The 23,798-nt window shown below is 28.3% G+C and overlaps 2 protein-coding genes across 2 annotated transcripts in view; both read right to left on the bottom strand.

Annotated features, from left to right (window-relative positions):
• Positions 1-7,304: 7,304 nt before the first annotated feature.
• Positions 7,305-8,346, bottom strand: LOC119676246. Its single transcript, XM_038087483.1, has 3 exons — positions 7,911-8,346; positions 7,651-7,832; positions 7,305-7,583 (listed from the first exon to the last, which is right to left on the bottom strand). Exons 1-3 carry the CDS (start codon positions 8,344-8,346, stop codon positions 7,305-7,307), a joined length of 897 nt encoding a protein of 298 aa, XP_037943411.1.
• Positions 8,347-16,815: 8,469 nt separating this feature from the next.
• The window catches only part of LOC119676247, a 36,003-nt gene continuing 29,020 nt past the window's right edge, over positions 16,816-23,798 (bottom strand). Inside the window, exons 7-9 of the mRNA XM_038087484.1 lie at positions 23,244-23,354; positions 22,957-23,135; positions 16,816-17,144 (exon numbers count right to left, since the gene is read on the bottom strand). Coding sequence (XP_037943412.1) covers positions 17,003-17,144; positions 22,957-23,135; positions 23,244-23,354 — 432 coding nt within the window. The 3' untranslated portion in view covers positions 16,816-17,002. The remainder of the gene's footprint in view (positions 17,145-22,956; positions 23,136-23,243; positions 23,355-23,798) is intronic.

Genomic DNA, 23,798 nt, shown 5'->3' on the forward strand with positions numbered 1-23,798 from the left:
TTGTAGTGCGCGGTGCTGCTGTATGTGTTTATGCTTTATGCTTATTAACCAGCAAAGGCACATATACATGGCGTATGCGTAACATTATTTTTTGATTTTATTTGAATTTCATTCATGGCTTGCCTTTGCTTGGGATTTCGTGCACGTTTGTTTAGATGCGTACAAATTTATTTTGGCAGCGATTGATTTTCAACGTTGAACGTTCAGCAATCAGTAGTCAGCAGTCAACAGTCGATATCAATGATTAGCATGTGAAGTTGCATTTGAAATAAAAAATTTGCAGTTGTCAGTCAAAATTCTCGGCATAAATTGTTTGAATATTTGCTAGGAGAGTTTTTGCTGTGATAACAATTTGCTGATAATATTTTTTTTTCTATTTGTTATTGACAGTTTGCTACTTCATACAAAACATTTTTTGTTTTCTCTTAATTAGGATGCTTAATGAGTTCATTAAAATATTTAAGTAAAACTGAAGGGTCTGGCAAGTAATGTTTTATTTGAAGTCCATAGCTACAATTCATTGCCAAGTTTTAATTAGAAAAACAAAAAATGCAAAAAAAATAAAAATAAAAAAATAAAATACTAAAATGAATATATTATAAATATACAAAACAGATATTTTTATTTTAATAGAAGTATCTCATTAAAAAAATCAAGTTTTTTATGATATAATCATTCTTTATATCTTCAAATTTTTAAATAGATTTTTTAAGTAAAATTGTATACTTTTTATAAAGTCATAAATGGACATTTTTTTTTGCTTTATACTATACATCATAGAAGAAACTTGCTTCATATGGAATTTCTGTCACCAGAACAAATTTAGAGCTCTTCTCCAGAGTTAGTTCTGGATTTTGTTCACAAAGCTTTAAGGGGCTTTGTGTAATCAAAATTGAAATTGGTACAATAGGAGGACTCTTCTGGCCCCAGTACCGGCTGTTGGGCGATTACACATTTTAAACTTTTAATAATAATAATAATACATCACTTTTATGACACAAATATATATGTATAAATATATATATTTGTATATAATATATATCTTTATATGTATAAAGAAGTTTTTTCGAAAAATAATGAACTACAACAACAAAAAATCATTTTATATTATTTTAATTAATTGAATTTTTGGCTGACCATTTTGACTAACAGTTGAGCATATATACATTATATATTAAAATATATCAAATTGTTTAAATAGTAAATATATGTAAGAAAAATTATATAGGGATATTAATTATAATATAAAGCATATTCCAAAAAGTAATAAAAAATAATTATGTATCAATAGTTGATGATATATTCTGTAACATTAATTGGACCACAACTTCTGCATGATAAATTACATAAATATAAAGGGCACCTGTATTCTCATAGATAATTGTATTATAATTAAACTCAGTTTAAAGATGATAGATGAAATATAGAGACTTCAACATTTTTTTTAAATATGTAAGTCGAAGCCATCAAAAGTTAACATGACCCACATGACCCACATGACCCACTCAAAACTCGTCTTTCCAGTTATTTCAATCTACGTACTAGTGACCGATATGTTTTTTAATAATTCACGGCTGACGAGATAGGTTGGATATTCAGCTGCTGACTTTCTAAGCCTAAGAGTATGATGAATAGGTATGAAAAAGAGCAAAGTATGATAAATGGTATAAAAAAGAAAAAAAATGATAGACGTTTGGAGAAAATATAGTTTAAAGCAAGGAGTAGATGCTATGACTGGGATTTTTCAACTCAGTGGTGAAACGTAGGTTGGAGTTTGAAATTCAGGATGACACAGGATGATAGAAAGATACTACAAATGTTAATGGTTCAGTGTAATAAAGAGATCGTTATGGGAGTTGCACAGGAAATGTAGACTGAAACTTTCCTTTCTTTGCTGAAATTGTTGGGTCATTCTCATACTGCGAAGTAATAAATAAAATTTAATTTTATATATACTAGTCTTGCTTGTCCTTATGCTTGTAGTTGGCTGTCTCCATTACACTTCGATTAAAAACTATGTAGAAATTGTAAAAAAGTCTTCTTTATCACATCAACATTTTACTTTGAATAAAAATAAAATGTTGTGTAGATAATATGAAAAATCAACATATTATATGAATATACTTAAATGACGAGGATATTAAGGTATGTCTTTATGAACCTAAAATGAGGAAATAAATAATAGTGGAGTAATAGGCAATATTATTAATATTTTACAATATTTGACGATCTTACAAAAAAATTTATTTCGTCAAGATGACTCTTATCTAACAAAGGTGTTACGATATGGATAAGGAATTAGTAGTGGTTCTTTTTTATAGCAAATAAAATACCCAGAGTCACAAATATTGATAAACATGGAATTCTTTAAGTTAATAATACTTTATTTATAAGAAAGATGTATTTATAAAACTTCCTTTCTGTTTTTTTTGGGTTCGCAGATATCTGCGAATATTTATATATTGGTAAACATGGTATTCTTATCAATTTTATTAGACTATTAGTTCATTAAGCATTATTGAGGTTCTCAAGTTGATGAGCTTAGACATTTTTTAGTTCATAATTACAACTATTATGTGTTACAAAAACTTTTAAATCGTCATTCTTTAATTTTTTGAATATAGTGGTATTTTTGAAGACTGCAAACTAATTAATTAGGAAAGATAGAATGTAGAAGTTTATTTTGCAAAACTCATGAAAGAGCTCTATACCCTTGGGTGCTAGCAAAAAAAATGGTTTACGCTGCTTTGTTTTTAATGTTTAAATTTGATTTAGAAAAGATTAACTATATTCATATAAGCTCCTATAAGTTCTGAATGGTTAGGTTATTTCCCCTGTTAAAGAAATAACTTCAAGAACTTTCTGGCGGATTACTATAGTAAATATCGCTATGACAGATTCATCTATTGGTGACCATGTTAAAAGGATTGTATATATATACGGCTTATTATAAGTATATAAGTATGAAAACGAAAATTAACAGATATGAAATGAAATTGAGCAAAATATAATTGATATGCAAATGGTTTGTAATTTTAACCTAATCTTCTGATCTTCCAATTCCTTTAGTTATTTTAGTGTTTATAAATTCATCTCCCTCTGCTATTACATAATTCGAACTCGTAGTAGTTTTCAGATATAAATAATTAAAATTGAGTTGTATTTTTATGTAAATATGTAGTAAAAATTAAAGTTATGCAAATGTCGCTGATATAAAGAAGTCCTATCCACGTCAATGAAATAGAAAGTAATTCCCAAATTTCGAAGCTAAAATAAATAATTGAAGTCGAAACTGAAAGTGAAACTGTGGTTGAAGTCAATACAGTTTTGCATAAAATGAGCGTGACTCTTTTTGTATTAAAATTAATCCAATAAAACCATTAAAAATATTGATATAAAATTATTTTAAAGCTACCGCTGGCAGAAATGAAATAAAACTGAATAAAATGCAAATTGGAATGCGTTTAATGAAAATTTCACCTTTCCAAATGCGAATGCCATGGCTTCAAGAAATTCGAAACTTATTAAGAATTCCGAACGCATTTCTATTTGAATCGTGCTAAGATACAAAACTACACGGTTCCAATTGAGTAACATTTCCCTACCTCCCAAAACTTCAGGTGACAATTGTTTTTATTTTTTTAATGTCTATTAGATACCGTAAAAAGGTGCGTAATAGAAATAACGCAACTTTTCATGCCCGGGCCCATGCAAATATTTTCTTTATAAAATGGAAATTAAAAATTCTTTTCTGGAAAATAGCAGAGTCCTGTTTAAGATGCAAAAGGCATTTGAATTATTATATGCAATTTTTATACTTTTCGTTATAATATTTACATATATATATTTAATAGTATATAAGAGCCATTATAAAATAATAAGGGTCAAATTGGTATTTACATTTAAATAATTGCTTCTGTTTTGGCTAAAATGTGCTTAAGCAGCTTTCACCTAAATTATTACCTTATATATTATATATAGTACTCGTAAGCAGTGTCCAAATATATATATGTTAGCTGGTTTTAGAATTAAATACACTAAAGTTATTATTGTCATCACGAATATCAAGTACGTTTTTACTGTTGTTGATAAATACATTAATATTAATCATTAATGGTGAAGTAATATAAGTAACTAATAATTAATTGAAAAATGAAAACTCAATGGGAACATATGCGTCAAGTATTTAACTTTATAATATATATAATTAATTCAGCAAAAAAAAAAATATTCAATAAAAAAGAACAAAAAATCCTACGCGATAATAGAAAGATATAAAGAACAATTTTTAATGTAGATAGTTTTAGACCCACCTGTAGTCATGATTTATATGTTCGATTAGCTCAATCTGGCTGGCCTAAGCCATACATACACCTATTGGTCACTAGCGCTATCAGATAAAGTTAAATCTCTATATATTCTTTCTTAACGCAATTTTTGACAAGTTAAGTCATACCATTATTAAGTTTAGGCCAAGAAACATTTATCTAAAATTTTAATATAGCGTGTGATTAGGTCAGACAATAGTGGGACTCGAAACATGCTATAAGGGCTGCTTCAAATATGACCAGTAATGTAGGTATAGTTAAAATATTCAGCATTCAGTAGTTATTATTATTTATTTAAATTACTGTCATGAAATTGACCACAAGCCGTTATGCGACCAAGAGACTCCTATTGTACCAAATTAACCTTTTAATTACACAAAACCCTTTAAAGCTTTGTGAATAAAGTCCAGAACTAAATCTGTAGAAGAGCTCTTAATCTGTTCTGGTGACAGATATTTCATATGGAATAAGTTTCTTCTGTGCGTTGTTTAAGCTGGATAATCACAAAGAATATGCATAGTTCCTTCCACATCTTCGAGGCATAATCAGCATTTCGATTTAACAGGTAATCAAAGTTTATATAGATGATATTTTATGTTTACCAGTTAGGGTCATTACCTTACTGAAACGCGTTAGCAATTTAAGGTTTTGAGAATTTAAGAATGTTTTTGTAGGAATATGGTGTTATCAGTGCTTTGACAAATTCAATGAAGTAGTGAATTTATTTATAATATATTCTAAATAATAATTACATATTAAGACAGAATATCGTAACAAGAAATAGGGTGTTTATTTTGTGAACTTTAGACAAAATTCTTTAAAAAATCAATTTCAGACTATTTAACGTTTTCAAAGGATAATTTTTATTACTCTATATCTGTTAAATTATTTGTAATCTTAATTCGATTTAAGTAAACAGTAGACAAAACATGGTTCATTATAGTTAGGTATTTTCATGGGGTGATAAATTTTAGTAATATTTTAAGTTTTGTAAAAATGGTCACAAAGTATTTGCGTACATTTTGTTAATATTATTAAGTAATCACAAGTACATAATAGACATTTAAAAAGTTAGTTCTTATGTAGTTATAATTATTTGGTAATACATCATAAGTAGGTAACTGTAGTTTTAATTTCACTCATGCTGGTACTGAGAGATAAGTGGTGCTTGAAAGATGATAGACTAAGAAATCAAAACAAAGCTTATTCCATCTTATCTTCAACGGTTGTTTCTCTGAGTTTATATAATTCATTTAAAAGCTGTTCTGGGTTTAACCAGATTTATTTAATCTTGACTTAAAAATGCCGATGCTTTATTTTTTGGTTTCATAGGAATATTAAATAGGTGAAGCAGTACTTGTGTTGCTGGGAGAGAAATTATAATAAATAGTAAGGACGTGTGCGAGTTAGGCTAAGTTGATGCTAAACCAAATTTGAGATTTTTTGGGATTTTTTGCACTGCACACATTTAACCATTTATCAACACGTATTGACACATCACTACATTATCGGCACAACTTAGAATTTCCATTATTTAGAACGCAACTTAACCTAACTCGCACAAGTCCTAAATTACATGAGATGTCTTGATGATTAGTAAATAGAACGATTTAGATTCTCAAATTATATCAATAAAATAAATGAAAAATTAAGTAAAATATATTTAAATTAGTTAAATTACAGCAGTGTGTATATTATATTGCCGAAAATTGATTATTTCATTTCTTTAATGTCCTCAAGAAAATAAAGTTTAATTTATGTTAAATGATGACAAAGTACCATTTTCGTTTGCTTTATAACTGCAGCAATTGTGATTCAAGGGAATATTAAGTTATGACTTAATATGGTTTTTCTGCAGCAATTGAATCATAAAATATATTACTTTACGAGCTATATCATTGATATTGCTATAGTTTTTTCTATTTAAAAACGATCAATTTATATAGTTACAGATGTTATATTATAGATTATTAGCATTTTTTGAATTTAATTGTTTAATTTTTTGCATTATGCTAGCCATACACTCAGATATTTTAGATGTGCTGAATATGGTTCTAGACTACACTCTCTGGCTAATTTATTAAATATCGTTTCCATCGGAAACCTAAAGAAGAGACATGTTGAATTATGCTCGTATTCAGAGTTTAACAGCTGTCAAAGTATCTGTCTCAGATATACCTTGACTCTTTGAGAGTTTAAATCTGTTTCAATTCAATATATTATCTATTTTAATGTAAGCTATTGCCATCCAATATCGTTTCACGTGGTACTGATTTCTAAATCTTCAATGGCAAAAGCGGTCAATCATTTATCGGCTTTAAGAAAAAAAAGTAATATATCTGTCTGCACATTTCTGAAGTTAATAAGTAATTCAAGGAACAGTCAAAATATTTTTGATTAATTCATTATTCGTGGATATTGGACATATTTATGGTATAAGGAGCAATTTCTTTGTTTAGCAGGTGATCAAACGATCGGTGATCACTACATTTGTTTTTGTTTTCAATATATGTTAAAAAATCTGAACCATTGGAAGCCACAACAAAACCGTTGAGGGAAGATCATGTGATCGCCTTAACACGACAATTTATTTTTTATTAAATTATAAATAAATTATTCAAATTCGACTTCAATCACATTTAAAATTCTTGACCGTATAAAAATTAATACCTCGTTTCTTACTTCTTCTTTGCTAAGATTTCAGTTAAATGTCTTAATAAATTATTATATTCAAGATTTTTATTATTTTCATAATATTCTTTAATTTAAATAAATATTTACAGATTTATTTAAAAACTAAAATACATTTCGCAATAAATAAGAATTTTGTACAAGTACGCATAGATATTTTCATATAGAAAAATATGTGAACAAATCTTTGGAAATTTGTGTTACTAAACCTAAGGAAAAATAAATAATTCTTTTTTTCAATCAAATCGATTTCAGCAAATTCATATCATTTCATAATTTCGTCAGTTAACGTCTGTTTTGTCCAGCGTATGCCATATCCTGTGCGTCTTTGGGCTCCTGTGATGAACGCGCCCATGCATGAGGATCCCATGCTGGTGCAGTGTGATCCAAATGTTCAACGTGTTCAATATGATGAGGTACTTCTAGGTGATGATCAATATGATGATCCAAATGGTGTGGTACGATGTGTTCAATATGATGTGGAACAATATGCTCGACATGATGAGGAATATGTTCAATATGATCGACATGATGTGGATAATGCACAACTTCATAGTTAACAATCTTTAAAAAAAATAAACAATATTAGTATTAATAAAATAAATATTTCAAAGAAAGTAAAAAAGCTCACCTTAGGTTTGGCTATTTTGAAAATAACTAAAGCGCCAGATAACACCAAGGAAAGTAAACCCAAAGTCATGGCCTTCCATGTTTTCAATGCGATCAAGGCAAGAGCTAATGGCACTAGTACAGTAGTTTTAAGTTTAAGACCCAATAAGAAAGGCAAAAGAACCTTGCGTACCATACCACGTCCTTAATTAAAGAAGCAAGAAATAAATAGATATCTTAATTTGCTGTGCAATCCAAACATAAATATATACCCGAACTCACCTTGATTGGAGTTCCTTTCAGCTAGTGGCACTACAGCGCCTTTGGTTAAGGCATTATTTAATAAGAAATCGGGCACGTATGAACGTGCCTCTGCACTTTTGAAGTATTCCGGTGCTTTGATACGCAATGCATGCGTCGCTAAGAAATTGTCAATGTCGTCGAACATTGTTTCTTCATCGTTGATGGCACGTTGCTCAACTGGTTCTATTTGGCCTGTGCGTACAATCGATAATTTATCTGTGACAAATATCTCATCTTGATTGATGGCTTGATTAAACCACTGCATTGCCTTCGGCTTCACACAAGATGTGCTGAAATCCTTGAGGCACCCGTTGTACATATCGAAAGCTAAATCAGTTGCGGAACGTGGCGATTGCGCAGTGGTGCTGCTCAAGGCAGCGAGTGCTACCACAAATACAAGGCCAAATTTGTTCATCCTGAACGCGTGTGATGTCCTCACTTGGTTGTCTTCCTACTCGCTTCAATCGAATTGTGTCTTAGTTTATATTTCTCGCGCGTGCTTGCCCGCAGACAATCCAAGTGGATATGCAAATGCCCGGTGAGTTGTACGCCGTTTTTATATGACGGTACTTTATTAATTTAATTGCGATTGTTGTTCGCTCGACTTGATGGATTGTTTTTCTTCGTTCTCTTCGTAGCTTTAATTCATTGGTCGCTCAATGTTTTGTTTTGGCTGTTGGTCAGCTGCGTACTGTTTTTTGGAATATCAAATGTTTTCACTGACAACAAATGCCATTTGACTTTTTTTCTTAATTCAAAAATTATTAAATTCTTTACATTTTTCATGCGCACTTCAAAAAGTTCAGTTTTTTTTATTATTAAATGGTAACCTATTATCTAGAAAAAAAATTTAAATATTTAAAGTGAGCTTCATACATGTTAAGAATTTTTTTTTAATTATTAGTACTCGATAACCATTAAAATATGTAGTATTTAAAGTTTTCAAAAATAATTAACTGAGTTTGATCTTTGTGACAAACATTAGTTTCGATAATGCCCCTATATAAAGTTATACGATATAAAGTTATACGGTATATACTTAACTCTCAAGCCAAGACAATATATATATATATATAGTTTTATATATGGGCAGTAATGTTATGGACAGCTGTAATAGCCGATGGCTGCTCTCCAATTATTTTCATTGAGCCTGGTGTCAAAGTCAATGCCATTTGTTGTCGGGAAATTGTTTAGGGAAGTTGCTTTAGACCCGTGGGCACGCAAAGATTTCAGTCGTAGACCATGGACGTTCCAATAATACTCGGCACCGTCTCATAAAGCTCGTATAAACCAAGAATGTTTAAAAAATCATATTCCGTACTTCATTTCGTCAATATAATGAAATTCGAATTCGCCAGATACAAATACGATAAACTACTCCATCTAGGCCATTTTAAAGAGCAATGTGAAAACTAAAAAATATGCCAGTATGGATGTGCTGAAGAAAGCCATTTTTCAGGAATGGGCCAAAATACCAGAAGATCGCTTTCGTGAAGCATGCAACTCATTTTTTAACAGTGTAAAGGCCATAGTCGAAGCAAAAGGTGGCCACATCGAGCTAGACTGAATGGATTCAAAAAATTTTGATTACTTCCACAAATTTTTGAGTTTAAATTAATAGAGAATAATTTAGTAAGTTACATTAAGAAATAAGACTATATAATGTTGATTTGTATTACCGAATACTTAACTTCGTTACACAAAATTTCTTGAAAGTCAATGTTTATTATTATTTAATTTTGTTGTATTTGGCTTAAGGATTATGTATCAGATAATGTGTTTTAGGTTTAAACATACAGCTAGAAGGAGCTTCAGAACGCATTTGTATATTAAACCATTGATTTTAAATTAGACACCTGTTTGTGTATGGACACCTGTCCTGAGTGTGTAGATACTTTAACTTCAGTAATCCCATAAATTGAATCTCTATCTCCAGTTGGTAGTTACATATACACTCATACGGATTCGTTATCATATCTTTACGTATGTTATTCACGTTGCTAAGTGGATTCAATGAGTGAATGACTATATGACTTGAGTGAGATGGGTTAAAGTTTTGTTGCATTTTTCGTGTGGCAATCAAAATAGTAAGTAGTAATTTTTTTAGTCCCATTTTTTTTGTGTATAGAGTTTTTATTGAACTTCTGTAAAGTCAACATCAAACATTTTTTCTTATCTTAATACAAAACTTTTACCTGAAGGTTTAATTTAAAGTAGGTCGTTCTCAAAGTAACAAGTACTTTAATGTTTGTGAAGCTTGCACTACGACTTAGAGAGTCAGACTTTACAATTCATCTCAAAGTTTTGATATTTTTATGTTTAAATGAAATACAGTGTGAACCTATTAAGTTTAGTACTCAACTTAGCTCAAATATATATGTTTGCTCTAGCTATGGTGTCAACTAAAGACATTAAAAAGCGAAGAAAAAAAGTGTAAGATAAACAATAGTCATAGTATCAGCTAACAGTTTTAATAAATAAGACAAAATAGTGCCCGCTAACTGCGCTAAAAAAATAAATAAGAAGTGGCACGAAAAATTTATCTGAAAAGCCTTAATAAAAATATTCTTAAAGTTGAGAAGATAAATTCGATTTCTTAGGTGTAGAATACTTAAGTTGTTATTATTATAAAAGTAAAAAATATAAGTAAAAATAAATAAATTCTTTATTTTGATGGCGAGTAAATCTGTATTGAAGGTATAAAAAAGAAACGTATTTGCGTAATAAGTTTTATTTTTAATATTGGTTTTTCCTTTACAAAAAAAAAACCAAGCAGCAAAAAAAAAAATAAATAAATAAAAGTAGTAAAATAGCAGAAAAATAAATCCAATTGTACCAAAGAGTTGATTTATTGGGGAAACATTTGTAAATTTGTCCCTTTTCGTATTATAAAAATAATTCATGAACCCCAAAATATTCAACATTTTATGGTAAAAGTATTGAGTTCCCGCATTTCGAAGTCACGTAAATCCTTCTCAAAATGGAACAATGTATGTACACTTTAATTTAACCAATCGACTACTTCGATCCCCTGTGACCGGTACCCATTCCAAATGGTAACATTTCATCGTAACTAACAAAAAATTCTCTCAAAACAAAAATGTGTGAATCTAATGGACGCTTTGCATAAAAATGAAATGAAAATTTAAGTTCATTGATAAAAATTGACACTTTTTTAGTTGGCCAACGCCAATGGCTAATCGCACAACTCACTTATTTACTTTACCAATTTCAACTCCTCTCTTCAACAAGTTCTGCAATTCGAGCCAATTTTGTTTATTTGAAATGTCACTTTTAAATTTGGTATTTATGGCACACTCCACATAAAAATTTATTTTCGTCCAATGCACCAATCCGAATCTAAGAAGGGAAATCAGGTTGTTAAAAGCAGAACGTGCCTGGCAACGTTAATGGACAAGCCAATGTAGAAATTTCTATCGACTATAAGGAACCCTACAAATGGCTTAATGAAGAAGTCATGATGAAGTGTGGAAATGGAGAAGATTGGTATTAATTTTTTTATTTATAAACATATTTAAACGTTTAAGTCGTTTGTCATTTCTTTATTTTTATTTTTATTTGTATTTTTATTTTTATTTCTCTTTTTATTTTTATTGACTTTCAATTTTGGTTGGCAGTTGACATTGCGGTTTAAAGCCATTTTCATCATTTTTGGCTATTTATTTACGGTTGTTCCGATGCCATTAGAGTCAAGGATGTCAGATTATATTTCCGCTTGCACTGCTGTATTAGTACTACTTAATAAGACATTTCAAAAGGGAAAGTAACTTTTGTGATTTAAAAATATTGTGGTTTTAGAACGATAAGAAGAAAAATGAAAATATATTTATAAATTTGATATATGCAAATATGTTGAAGTGAGGGTAAAGCTTATTCCAACTTTATAGTTAATGACAGTTTTGTAGGAGAAAGTTAAAAATAAATTAGAAAAAACAAATGTTTTTAGGTAGTAAGTATGGCTATGAAGTAAAAAATGTATAGCCAGAACAGCACACTTTTTATTATTATGTTGAAGCTTTTTCGAGCTAGTGCATTTAAGCACTCATACGCTTTTTTAACTCAAGGTTTCTTCAAAACCCCTCCCTACACCTTGACTAGATTATTGTTTATCATTTCATCAGACTAAGCAATAATTGACCTCAGATCTGCATACCTCCCCGAGGAGCCTGTATATATTATTTTATAACATTTGCAATTTATTATAACAACAACAGATCACTCACTTCCTATTTGGTTTTAGATATTCCAACCGCATGTGCATGTGTTACCGAATCCGCAAAATTGATTCTCTAAACTGCAAATAATGCTGAGTTAATACCGCAGAGCACAGATTCTTTATGTGTAATAAGTGGCTAAGAGAAGTGCTAGCAACGCAAGTTAGAGTTTTTTATTTAAGGAGGGTGACAGAAAATGTGCTGAAAAAAAAGAAACAAAACAGGGATTGCATAGGAATGTTGATGAAAACATCCTAAGGTTGGAAAAAGTAGATCACAACAAAAGGTAGTTGGAGCAAGCAGATATATTACACAAAGACGAAGTGCAAGGGTTGACAACAGAAGCAGCAGCAGGGCGTGCACGCACTATGGAAATCATAAATTACTAATAGGGACCCTACCTTAAAGTAATTCTAAAGTAGTTCCGGGGTAAAAAAATGTTTCTAGGAATAATTGGCAAGGGTTTAGTCCATGCGAAAAGGGCACTCATTTTCTGGGACACCGAATTGTGGTCGCCGAATTATTATAATAATAACAACAAAAGACTAATATAAGAATTTCTGGTCTCTATTTAGGTTACTATGGTAATTACAAATTTATAACTGTTTGAAATCATTTAGTTTGATTATATATAAATTCTTAATTAGTGAATACTTTTCATTTTCATATTTTATCTGAAAAATTCTTACTACCTTATATATTTAAAGCATCTACTACTAGTGTTAAGCTACGTTGGAAAGTACTAAAATCTAAGACTTGATTAGAATATTACAGTATTTTTTCTTAAATTATGACAATATATTTTTTATTAGACATATATTATGATTATGAATACAGTATATAATTTTTACTTCTATAACCTTTGATTTTCCATATATTACAGCATTAAATTAAATTGTAATTGTTAGGATCTATATGTCTAGTTTAGATTTTCAATGACTTCATTTTTAGTAAATGAATAGATAATAAAAATAAAATAATAAAAATTAATAAATATTTTTAATTTTTTTACTTAACAAAATATAGTTTAAAAATAAATAAAAAATATTTAATCAATTTTTTGAAAAAAATTTAGAAAATGTATATATTTAAGCAATTGTGTCTAGTTGCAGATAATTTAACTATCTTTGCCTTGAATTAAGTCGCTCAGATTTATTATAATTTCCTTCAATAAATTTAAGTCGAATTGCTTAATGATTGCTGAATTTTTCCACGCTTTAAAACTAATTTAAGGTTGCTTAAATCTATAACTTATTTTTATATTAGACATCCTCTTAGATATTATTAAAAACCTTTAAACATACTTAACTTTTTCTTTTTATAGTCTGAATCATGTAGTTGTGAATTCCATTTATAAGTCCGAAATAAAAATGTATGCTCTAAATTTTTCTATAATAATTTAATTTATATTTGATTTAAATTATGTTACATATTACGGCTGAGAGAAAACTATTTAATTTAAAGTTTTATCTGTTAAAAAATAAACTTTAAAAAAGAGCTTAATTGTGACTAAATTTACATATATGTTTTATCAGTTATCCTATAACTTATCTTTTATTATATCTGCCATAAATATTTTTATTATTTTCATAATATTTCTTCTTGATGATATTTCTTCTTCTTGATCTTGATACATTTTTATAGAACTGAGAGTAATTATAAAAATACTACTAATCATTCTAGTAATAATTATAAAGAATATAATGATCAAACATTATTATTATTATCTATATTTACTTATTTCATAATACAAAACCGCATACTGCATTTTAAGATTGAGACTGAATATTTTTAGTTATTAAAAGTAATATGAATTATTGGTTTTTATATAGAAATGCAGTTATTGAACTATCAAAATATGGTAACTGTGATACTTTTAACTGATAACATAGTCTTCGCTTTCTTCGATAATTCATCATTCCACTATTTAGAATATTTTTGAATTCCGAAGCGTAGTGCCAAATCCATGTTTTCGTAAGATATTAGTTAAATATCCTAATATTGTCGTAGAAATGCTTAATTTAAGACAGCGATTATGGCACCTTTCCCACAGAGAACTGTTTTATTCCTAAATCTAAAATCCTAAAGCATGTAATAATGTGTCTTTTAAATTTATTTTATATTTGGCTGGTATATTTTTTGAACATTGAACATTTTAAGTAATTAACAGTTATGTTAGTTAATTTTAACATTATGTATTATAATGTTTATGTATAATTAATAACATTATATGCATATATTCATAATATTAATATACGAATATATTCAATTATATTTATATTATGTTTTTATTTATTTATATTATTTATATTATATTATTTATATTCTGTGAATGTATATACTACACTCGTATATACATATACTCGTATTAGAATTTTTTTTTCAAAATCATTGAGCGACTTAACTTCACCTGCTTTGCTGGAAAAAGGTGTTTGAAGCTGTAGTTGGCTAAAGAAGACGTTAAGGTAGACCATGTTTTCGATGGAGTGATCAAGCTTATCTAGCAATACGCGTACTTCTTTTATAAGATTGGAGACGATGACTACGAGGCTGGCATGCCTGCAAAGGTGTGCTGCGTCTGACAAAAACAATTGCTAATTAAGAATTAAGAATTTCTGGACTAATCATTCAGTTGCTAAATACCCATCATCAGTACTTTTTAAAAATATATTTTCAATGTTATTTTATATCTATAAAGTTTTAGATATCTCAACCAACGCCATACTTGATTTGTCTTATTCTAATTTAATGTGTTACCAGATTATTTTTTTAGCTACAAATTTACTTGCAATTTATATGAGAAAAATGCATAAACCATAGTTACGTGTAATTAACTATAATAGTAGTTTATCAACTTAGCAATATTTGTTAGTTACTGAAAATTTCTTAAAATATTAATAGGTATGTATTTATATATAAAGTAATACATTTGAGACTTAATATTTTGTTCCAAATAACTTTAATTGTAATTTATTGTTGATTATTTGCAGTGGAATATATTAATCGAATAAATTATGTACTTAAATTTTTTAAAAAAAAATTGTAATTTTTAATTTAATTTAATTTTTAATTAATTGCAATTTTTTATATATTTTTAATAAATTGCAATTTTTTATAAATTATAATTTAAAAAATTTTATTACATATTTAATAAATTATATGTAATTTGTCAATGTTGAGGGGATCTTTTAAAAAAGACTCAATGGAGAAATATGTTAAACATATGTAGTCTTAAAAAAAACGAAGTTATAAATGATTCAAAAAATTTGTCTTGTCAGATTGAAAAAACTATAACTTTCTATATACTTTTAAAATTTTTTGTTTTGTTTTTTTTTAACGTTAAAATCTATTTTCTCCCTAAGACAAATAATATCTATTTCAAATAGAAGAAGGCTAATAGAGAAGTTTTGAACATTGAACATATGTTTTAAGTTAAAGTAGCTGGAATCTTCAATATATAAATGACACCTTTAATTGCATTATTAAACATAAATTAATTATTAAAAATAAATGTTATAAATAAAATTTATAAAATCTGTAGAAAAAAGATTATGGAAATAAGAATTTAGCAATATGTAATTATGTATTTATTTTATTTATTAAACTCATAATAAATAGGATATATTTAATTAAATAATTTATATATAAGTATTTTTTTATATATACGCATTTATAATAAATAAAGATTGTAATATTTAATAGTACATCAAAACATTTTTTTTATAAACAATAAAATTTAAACTACTATGACTTATTTTGTTTTTGAACAACAATTTTTAAAGACATTTAATATGAAGTATATATATATATACATGTATATATGTATGTATGTACATATATATATACATATATAGTACATAGGTATATAAGTATATAGTACTTATCGAAATAATTCGTACATTTAATAAAAAAATTGATTTCATTATATATTTCAAAATAATTTTTTGTAACAAAAAATTTATAAAAACTAACAAAATCAGCATTTTTATTGTGTAAAAATAAATAAATAATTGTGTGACAAGCCGATTAAAATTAATATATATAATAAATTTACAAATTATATAAACTTTAAATAAAAATTTAAATAAAAATAAATATAAAAATTATATTTTAGAATATATTTATATGTTTTGTACATGGATTAATTTGCCAATTATATCTATTATCTTATGTATTTTTTTTTTTAATAAAAAGCAACTCTTGAAAAGATATTTAAAATTTTTTAATATCTTTAAACCAACATTTATTGTAATTATTTAAATTATTAATTAATAATAAATAAATAAATGAATTACCTAAATAAGATTTTTAATGAATTTCTCAGTTTTCTGAGAATGAACATGGAAGATGATTGAAATATTGGACTAAATAAATAAATAATTTTAAAGAATATACTAAATATAACTCAATTTTTTTAAGATTCTTGATCCAAAAGCTTGTAAAAAATATTTAAATTTACTAAAATATTTTTGTTTATTAAATAAATATTTATTTAATTGATTCCACAATGTAATCAAAGAAGCTAAGACTAAAAATAATTTAGTTTATAGGAAAGTAAATCTCTTAACAATAAAATATTTACAATACTAACAGTCATAAAACATTATATATATATTATAATTAAATAATTTAATATTTCGTGTCGAAATAATAAAATGACTTCGATTTCTGGTAAAAAAAAATTTACACTGATTTTACCAGAAATTTTCATAGATTAAAGCAAAATTTTGTTTCGCTTAACTTTTTGACTTTCTGACTTTCTGCAGATGATTTGATTGCTCAGTTCGTTAATTTGGCTTTTACTGCTTAATTCATTTATAATGGAAACATCCTTTTTCACTTCGTATTTATGTTACATTGCGGATATAGGCGTAGACAATCTCTTTGATCCTGACCATCGCGTGCAGCTTGTATTAGCCGATAGAAGCGGATCACTGCCTCGTTTGTCTTAGTCACTGGCTCCAATTCATTAGAATCGCTGGTTTGTTGTAATTGAGACATGAAAGAAAAAGGATAACATTTAGTGAATTCGTAAGTTAATTAAGAGGAAATTCTTGTATAAAAGTAAGCATTTAAATTAATTTCAAAATTGATTAAATTGCTCCGGTTTGGTTTGGTTTGGTTTGGTTTGGCAGCGTTTAATTAGTTCTGTGCGCGCGTGCGATGCTCGAGGGTAGAAAGCCACCTAAAGATGTTTTGGTTAATTTGTTAATTAATTTTTCATCTGTGCTTTTCAAGTTCAATTTTTTCTTGAGTTCCGTTCAAGGATTATGTACACATCCAGGTACATTCAAGTTCGTTGTAGCAAATACAAAATGCCAAAAATAGCCTTAAGTGTTTCATTAAAGTTCATATGTTTTCGATAATAAATCAATACCAACATTAACACGAATATCTGATACGAGTATACTGCATATTATATTCTGTATATATTATGAAAATGAAAATTACATTAAGTGGATGTGGGGTATGTTGATGACAGGATGGATTTTTTTGTTAAGAAATTGTAAAGGAAATGTTAAAATGATGAAATATTTTCTTTTGTAATTAACAAATTACAATGCAATTTAAGGAAAACGACGAATTTGAGAGTTTGTGCAGCGAATCATTTGAAATATAAAAAAATATTAAAAAATAATATAACACATAAATATATATCACATAATCATTCATATATGTGAATATAATATTTCACATATATGAGTTTAGGAATGGTACAAATGCTTTCAAGAAAGTTGAGAATACAATAAATATGACGTGAGTTCAAAGCGCCCAAACGTGTTCAGGAAGGTATATGTTAGTATATAATGAAATAAGACGTGAGGTCCAAACGCGTATCAGTAATGAAAACATAGAAAAATTAAACGAATGGTAAATGCAAATAGAGGGAATGGTAATTCTTCTATTGTAGAGAAATTAAGCAAATTGTGATTGCTAATATAACAACAGCCATTATAGAATTAGGTGACAAAACAGAAATATGTTAAGAATTTTATAAAATGGGTTGTAATTTTTTATAATCGATTTTACACATATTTTATTCATTAAATTTAACTACAATAGAAAAAAAAATTTAAGAAAGAATAGTAAGTGCAACCATATAATATAATACAATATTCACTGAATTTTTCATATAACATCAAGTCTTCAGAATGAGGTCTTCAGAATGAGGAGAATCAACAGAAAACGGTATATTAATGTAATCTACCACGGATGTTACAATTATAATCGCTACTGGGGGCAGAAATACTTGAACCCTTGTTACTTCATATAAGTTTATATATTGAAAAAAATGTGAATGAGTATACAATTCGAAAGAATTTGTTGCAAGCGGTGGATTTAGTATAGAATATGAATGGGGTACTGGCTTTCAACAGACCGAATTGCTGCAACTGTTGCAGATTTTTTGCGCTGTTGAACCCAACTGAACACAAGATACTTTGATCTTTAAAAAAAAACTGTGAGTTGTTGAGACAATCTTAAAATTAGACAAAAATAGAAGTCCCGGAACAGAAATCCTTTTTTGACACAGTTCAAAGTCGATGATTTAAAGAGAATGTGATAAGAAATGTTATCAGCTGATAACAGAGAAGACAAAACCAATAACATTAGTTTTGTTTTTAATAAGAAGTGACGCCATTTTTAGTTAAAGAGGAAGCATCAAATGAGGTCAACTCTTTTTAATAAGAAATTACGCCATTTTTAGTAAAAGAGATCATTTCAGGTACGTCAACTTTTTTTAATAAGAAATGACGTTCTTCTTTAGTAGAAGAGAAAATATTACTACAGGTATCACACCAGTAGCCACTCTTCATTTATAATTTCGGAATTAAGATATATTTTTCATATTAATTTATATATAATCTAAAAATATGTGGATATCAAAGAACTTTATCGCTAAATATAATTGTACATCATCTTTTCGATGAGTGTTGAAGAATGCATTTGAGTATATAAACGTAATCGACATGGCATCTGTCTAGTTCAGGATAGATTTGATTAAATTGTCACCATGATTCTAGAGATTATTTTAGGCAGGGTGGACCATTGTATTGTCGTTACAATCTTAGCGCATTTAAAATCGTTGTTTAGTCTTCAATGAAAGTAAAAATAATAACCTGAGGTCTTGTGCTTGACTAATATCTTGTGAAAAGTAAGTCATCAGCATATTCAGTATTCATCTGTAAGCGTTTCAATGTTTTTCCCATCATTTGCACTGGGGAGTCAAAAGTAGTTCCTTTGCCTGTTTTTTTACGGTAATGACCTGTCAGTAAACCAATTTTATGACACACATATCTACAAGGCATCTCAATGAGTGCCCTTTTAAGAGCGGTCAACTTGTTTACAGATATCTGCATATCATTCAACTTTCGTTTCTTGTATTTGTATTTCTCTATTTAATAAATAAATATTGTTTGTTCAAATTGGCAATAATCATTTATTTATTATTTTTCTCACTTAGTCATTCGATTTTTTTTTTGATATTTTTCAATATAAGACTTACTGAAAGGTGTCATTCCCGCTGTAAGACATCATAGAGAAATTAAAAATATTTTGTTAAACATCATGTAGCATTTCATTTACGCTTGATGACGTCTCAAAGTGTGCTGAGAGCCGTCATTGTTTAAGGTATTGAAGCATATCAAGCACAAATTGTGGGACTATAAAAGGTAAAGTTGAAGGTATTCAATGAAGAAAACTCATTTCATTATTGTATTAAATTTTCCATTTTCCATTTTCCAAAAGCCGCGAATGCTTTGTTGAGCGCAAACATTGTGTTAGGCATTTGTAATGCTTCGCTGAATTGCTTTATCGATTTCGTCTCGATTGCAGAGTTAAAAACTGAAAATGTTGTCATTGTCATGGCTCATAAAGGTCTTACTTTTATCGCATTTCATCACTACACAATCTCACAGGTTGTTAACATGTCTTTGTGTAAATCTGGGAGCATGAATATAATAATTTATTTGATACTTCCATTAATTTAATTTTTAATATTTATAAACAGTTTTGCATTTTGCAAAGGTAAAGGTGCAATTCTTTCATTTACGCTTAATGCATATGTCATATTTAATATAATTTTCAGTACTAAAAATTAAAAAGCGTAAATTTGCGAAATTAATTTTGAAAGCCTTTTTTCAAAAGTTCATCATGACACAAAGCAAGTAAATTGCACTTCAGTACGATTTTTTGCTTTGGTGCAATGCGTTTAGTCAAGTGCAATAAGAAGTGCAACTGGAGTAACAGGAAAACTCACTTCGTTAGTGCATTTGTACTCCAAAAAGTGTCGTATGCTTTGGTCTGTCAAAAAAATGCGCTGACATAATTAGAGCAAGTTTCTTGGCTAATATCGCAAACTTCAAGACTGTGAAGAAAGTTTTCTAAACAGCTGGCGTTAGGAATTTCAGGTGTAATTACGAAGAACCAATGTTAATTTGTAGAGAGCATGGAGTAAAACATAAAAACTTTATAAATAATATTTTTTACTGAAAAAGTTACTGGAGCAAGTATACAATGTTGTTATTACTAAGAATGCAACGGTTAATAGTTGACAGAAATATGAAATATGAAATGCGTAATTGTTTGGTTTCATAAAAATTTATATTAAATAATAAAAAATAAATTACTAGAGATTTTTAATTCTTTTGTTTATATGAAATTTAAAATATTCACGAAAATTTATAATTATGATGTTTGAACACCATGAAAATCTCAATAAAACAAAACAATAGTTTTGCGGTTTATATTAAGTTTTATATTGTGGTAAGTTACAATAGTTTTATATTTTGAATTAATACGATTAATTATTATTAGGTTTTAAATTTCTTTAATTTTTCCTTATATTTTATATAACTATCCTAAAAAATATAAGTACACTTTTATACTATAGTTCAGGTATAACCTTATCTTATGAAATAAACCAACATATGAAAATATCAATCACGAACAGCTCGATTAGTTAAGAATGGGGTAGGGATAGAAGAATTTGGACTCAGACTTGAAATCTCTAATTGAAAATGCGACCATTTAGCCGAAATTTTCGTGATTGAAAAAGAGTAATATGGACCAATAGTTATTAATGCAATCAAGTCTCAACGGTTAACAACGAAAAATACCAGAGAAATTAAAGAGAATATCATAATATTATCTTATTTTTTAGATTGAAAAAAGAAGAAAATGTAATAGAAAAGTACTTAGTTGTCCCAGTGGTAATCTGAAATGAACAAGATGAGTTTTGAGACAACCTATTTGCCTTATCTGATACCAAATAGCGGATAGAGACCTATAATTAAAATCAATAAAATAATTATTTAAATTTAACGAAAAACAACTTGGTTATTCGAATATTCTAGTTGTCGTATTTGAGGGAATAGGAACTCTATCAACACATTGATAGATTGAACAAAGTACAAAGTGTGAGTATTTTGAATCGACTTGCAGATATTGTAAAGATGAAGAGGAAGTAAGCGCCGTGGAGGCTTAACATTACGGTGTTCGAAACACAACGTATCAAGATAATCCGCCGATAAACGCCCCATTGGAATTACCTTAGTAATACCGCCGGTACTTTGTGTAAGTCATATATTCCATTTTGGTGAAATGCGAGGTCTATTGTCTCTGTTACAATTTTGGGCTATAGCACCCGGTGGTGAATACGCAACTCCACGCCGAATGTGAACCAAAACTGAACATTCTTCCCGTGTAAGTTTGGGTATTAACAAAACTGCCACCATGAATCCAACTCCAAATGGTCAGTTTAGCCGAAAATGTAGGCCACTGACTCCCGTAGTACCAGATAACATGCAACTCTGGTCAGTTGGCGCAAGTGGGGCGGACTACTTACTACCATGTACATTTCTAACACAAGTGCCGGACTGACACCAGGGAATTTAAGTCGCCTCTTACGACTGGCAATCCTAACCGCGGACGAATTCTGTGAATCTGTAAAATCTGTGAATGAAAGATGCCTAGTACTGATGATTAAAGGAAAAAAGGCCGGTTGCGTTTAGTCTTTAGTTGAACAGAAGAATAAGTTTTGCTACTACTAAAACCAAGCAATCAGGAATTAAATCAGGAATAAATCAGTTGCAAGATTTGTTCCATTCAAAAAATAAAAATATGATTATTATTCGAATATAAATTAATTTTATATTCTATATTTGTAATAATGTATATTTACACTCATAAGAGGAATTTAAAATTGTATTAAATTAACCAGTTTTCAAATTGCTCAAAAAATCATTATCACCATGATTCTAGAGATTATTTTAGGCATGGTAGACCATTGTATTGTCGTTACAATCTTATCGCATTTAAAATCATTTTTTAGTCTTTAATGAAAGTAAATATAATACATGGAGGCCTTGCGGTTGATTAATATCTTATAGAAGGTAAGTCTTTAATATCATATTAAAAATTAACTAAATAATCGAATTAACCATGTACAGTAAAATAAATAAAACACTTTTCTACGCATTTCAGCAAATTGATTAATTTTCATACGAAATTTCATACAAAGAGTTAATATTGGTAATGGCATTAATTTGCAGAAATTGTACTTTTGTGAATAATTAGTTTCGTAATCTTACTTTCCAAACAAACTCAACTTGAGGGCATACAATCGAAATTGCAATTGAAAATAATTCAACAAGTCCTTGTAATCTAAACCTAATTGCATGCCTTGCCTTAAACCTTTGTATATTGCAATGATGTTAGAGCATACATAGGTCACATATGGCAGTATGCATAGCATTAAAGATTTTAATGAGCTTTTTTCTTTGACTACTTACCGACTCAGTTCTGCTGAAACGAAATTACTGTGCGGACTGTAACGATCCGGATCCTTGTACATGCTGCAAACTAAACGTTCCTTGCACAGGTCATCGGTCACTCCAAGCTGTTCAACTATTTTGTCGATTTTCAACAAAATCGGACTGTAAAAGGGGTCATAATTCTTCGGCATCAAAGGCTATTTAGAGTTGCAGGGTAGAATTAAATAAAATTAGATTAATTTCTATGCTACTGCCTTTTTAGGGAAATAAAATTAAATTTTTTATAATAAGACTACAACACAAACCTGACCGTCCTGCACAAAAGGTTGATTCTCCAATATCTTCTGTTGTTGAGCTATAATACGTTGTTCCGCCTGTATCCGCAGTGCTTCTTTCACTTGTGCAGTAAGTTCCGGCTAAAATGACAGGAGGAAAAATAACATAAATACAATTCTATCTCTTTTGAAGTGAATGCAAATGTTACAAAGAATTTTCATTAAAAGAAGCAGATGAAATACATTAAATAAGCAAAATAAACTACAATAAAATTTTGTGAAATTTGTCTGCATGTCCTTAAAAAGATATTAAAAATTTAAACCTTTAACACTTTGTTTTTTAATAAAAAAAAAGTTTTGTTATTAAATAATTTCCTTTCTTATTTAAATTAAAAAATGTATTAATAAAATTATTACATTTAATCCTTAGGGCTTCAGGTGGATTAAAATTGCAAACCACAATTGTAAATTGATTGATATTAATTAATAATATTAAATGAAGAATGATTTTTATTTGTATATAAAAATTTTTATATCATTTTATTTAATAAATTTATGAAGTAATAAAATTATAATTCTGTTCTG

The sequence above is a fragment of the Teleopsis dalmanni genome, chromosome 2 (assembly GCF_002237135.1).
Source record: "Teleopsis dalmanni isolate 2A chromosome 2, ASM223713v2, whole genome shotgun sequence".
Classification (NCBI taxonomy): Eukaryota; Metazoa; Arthropoda; class Insecta; order Diptera; family Diopsidae; genus Teleopsis; species Teleopsis dalmanni.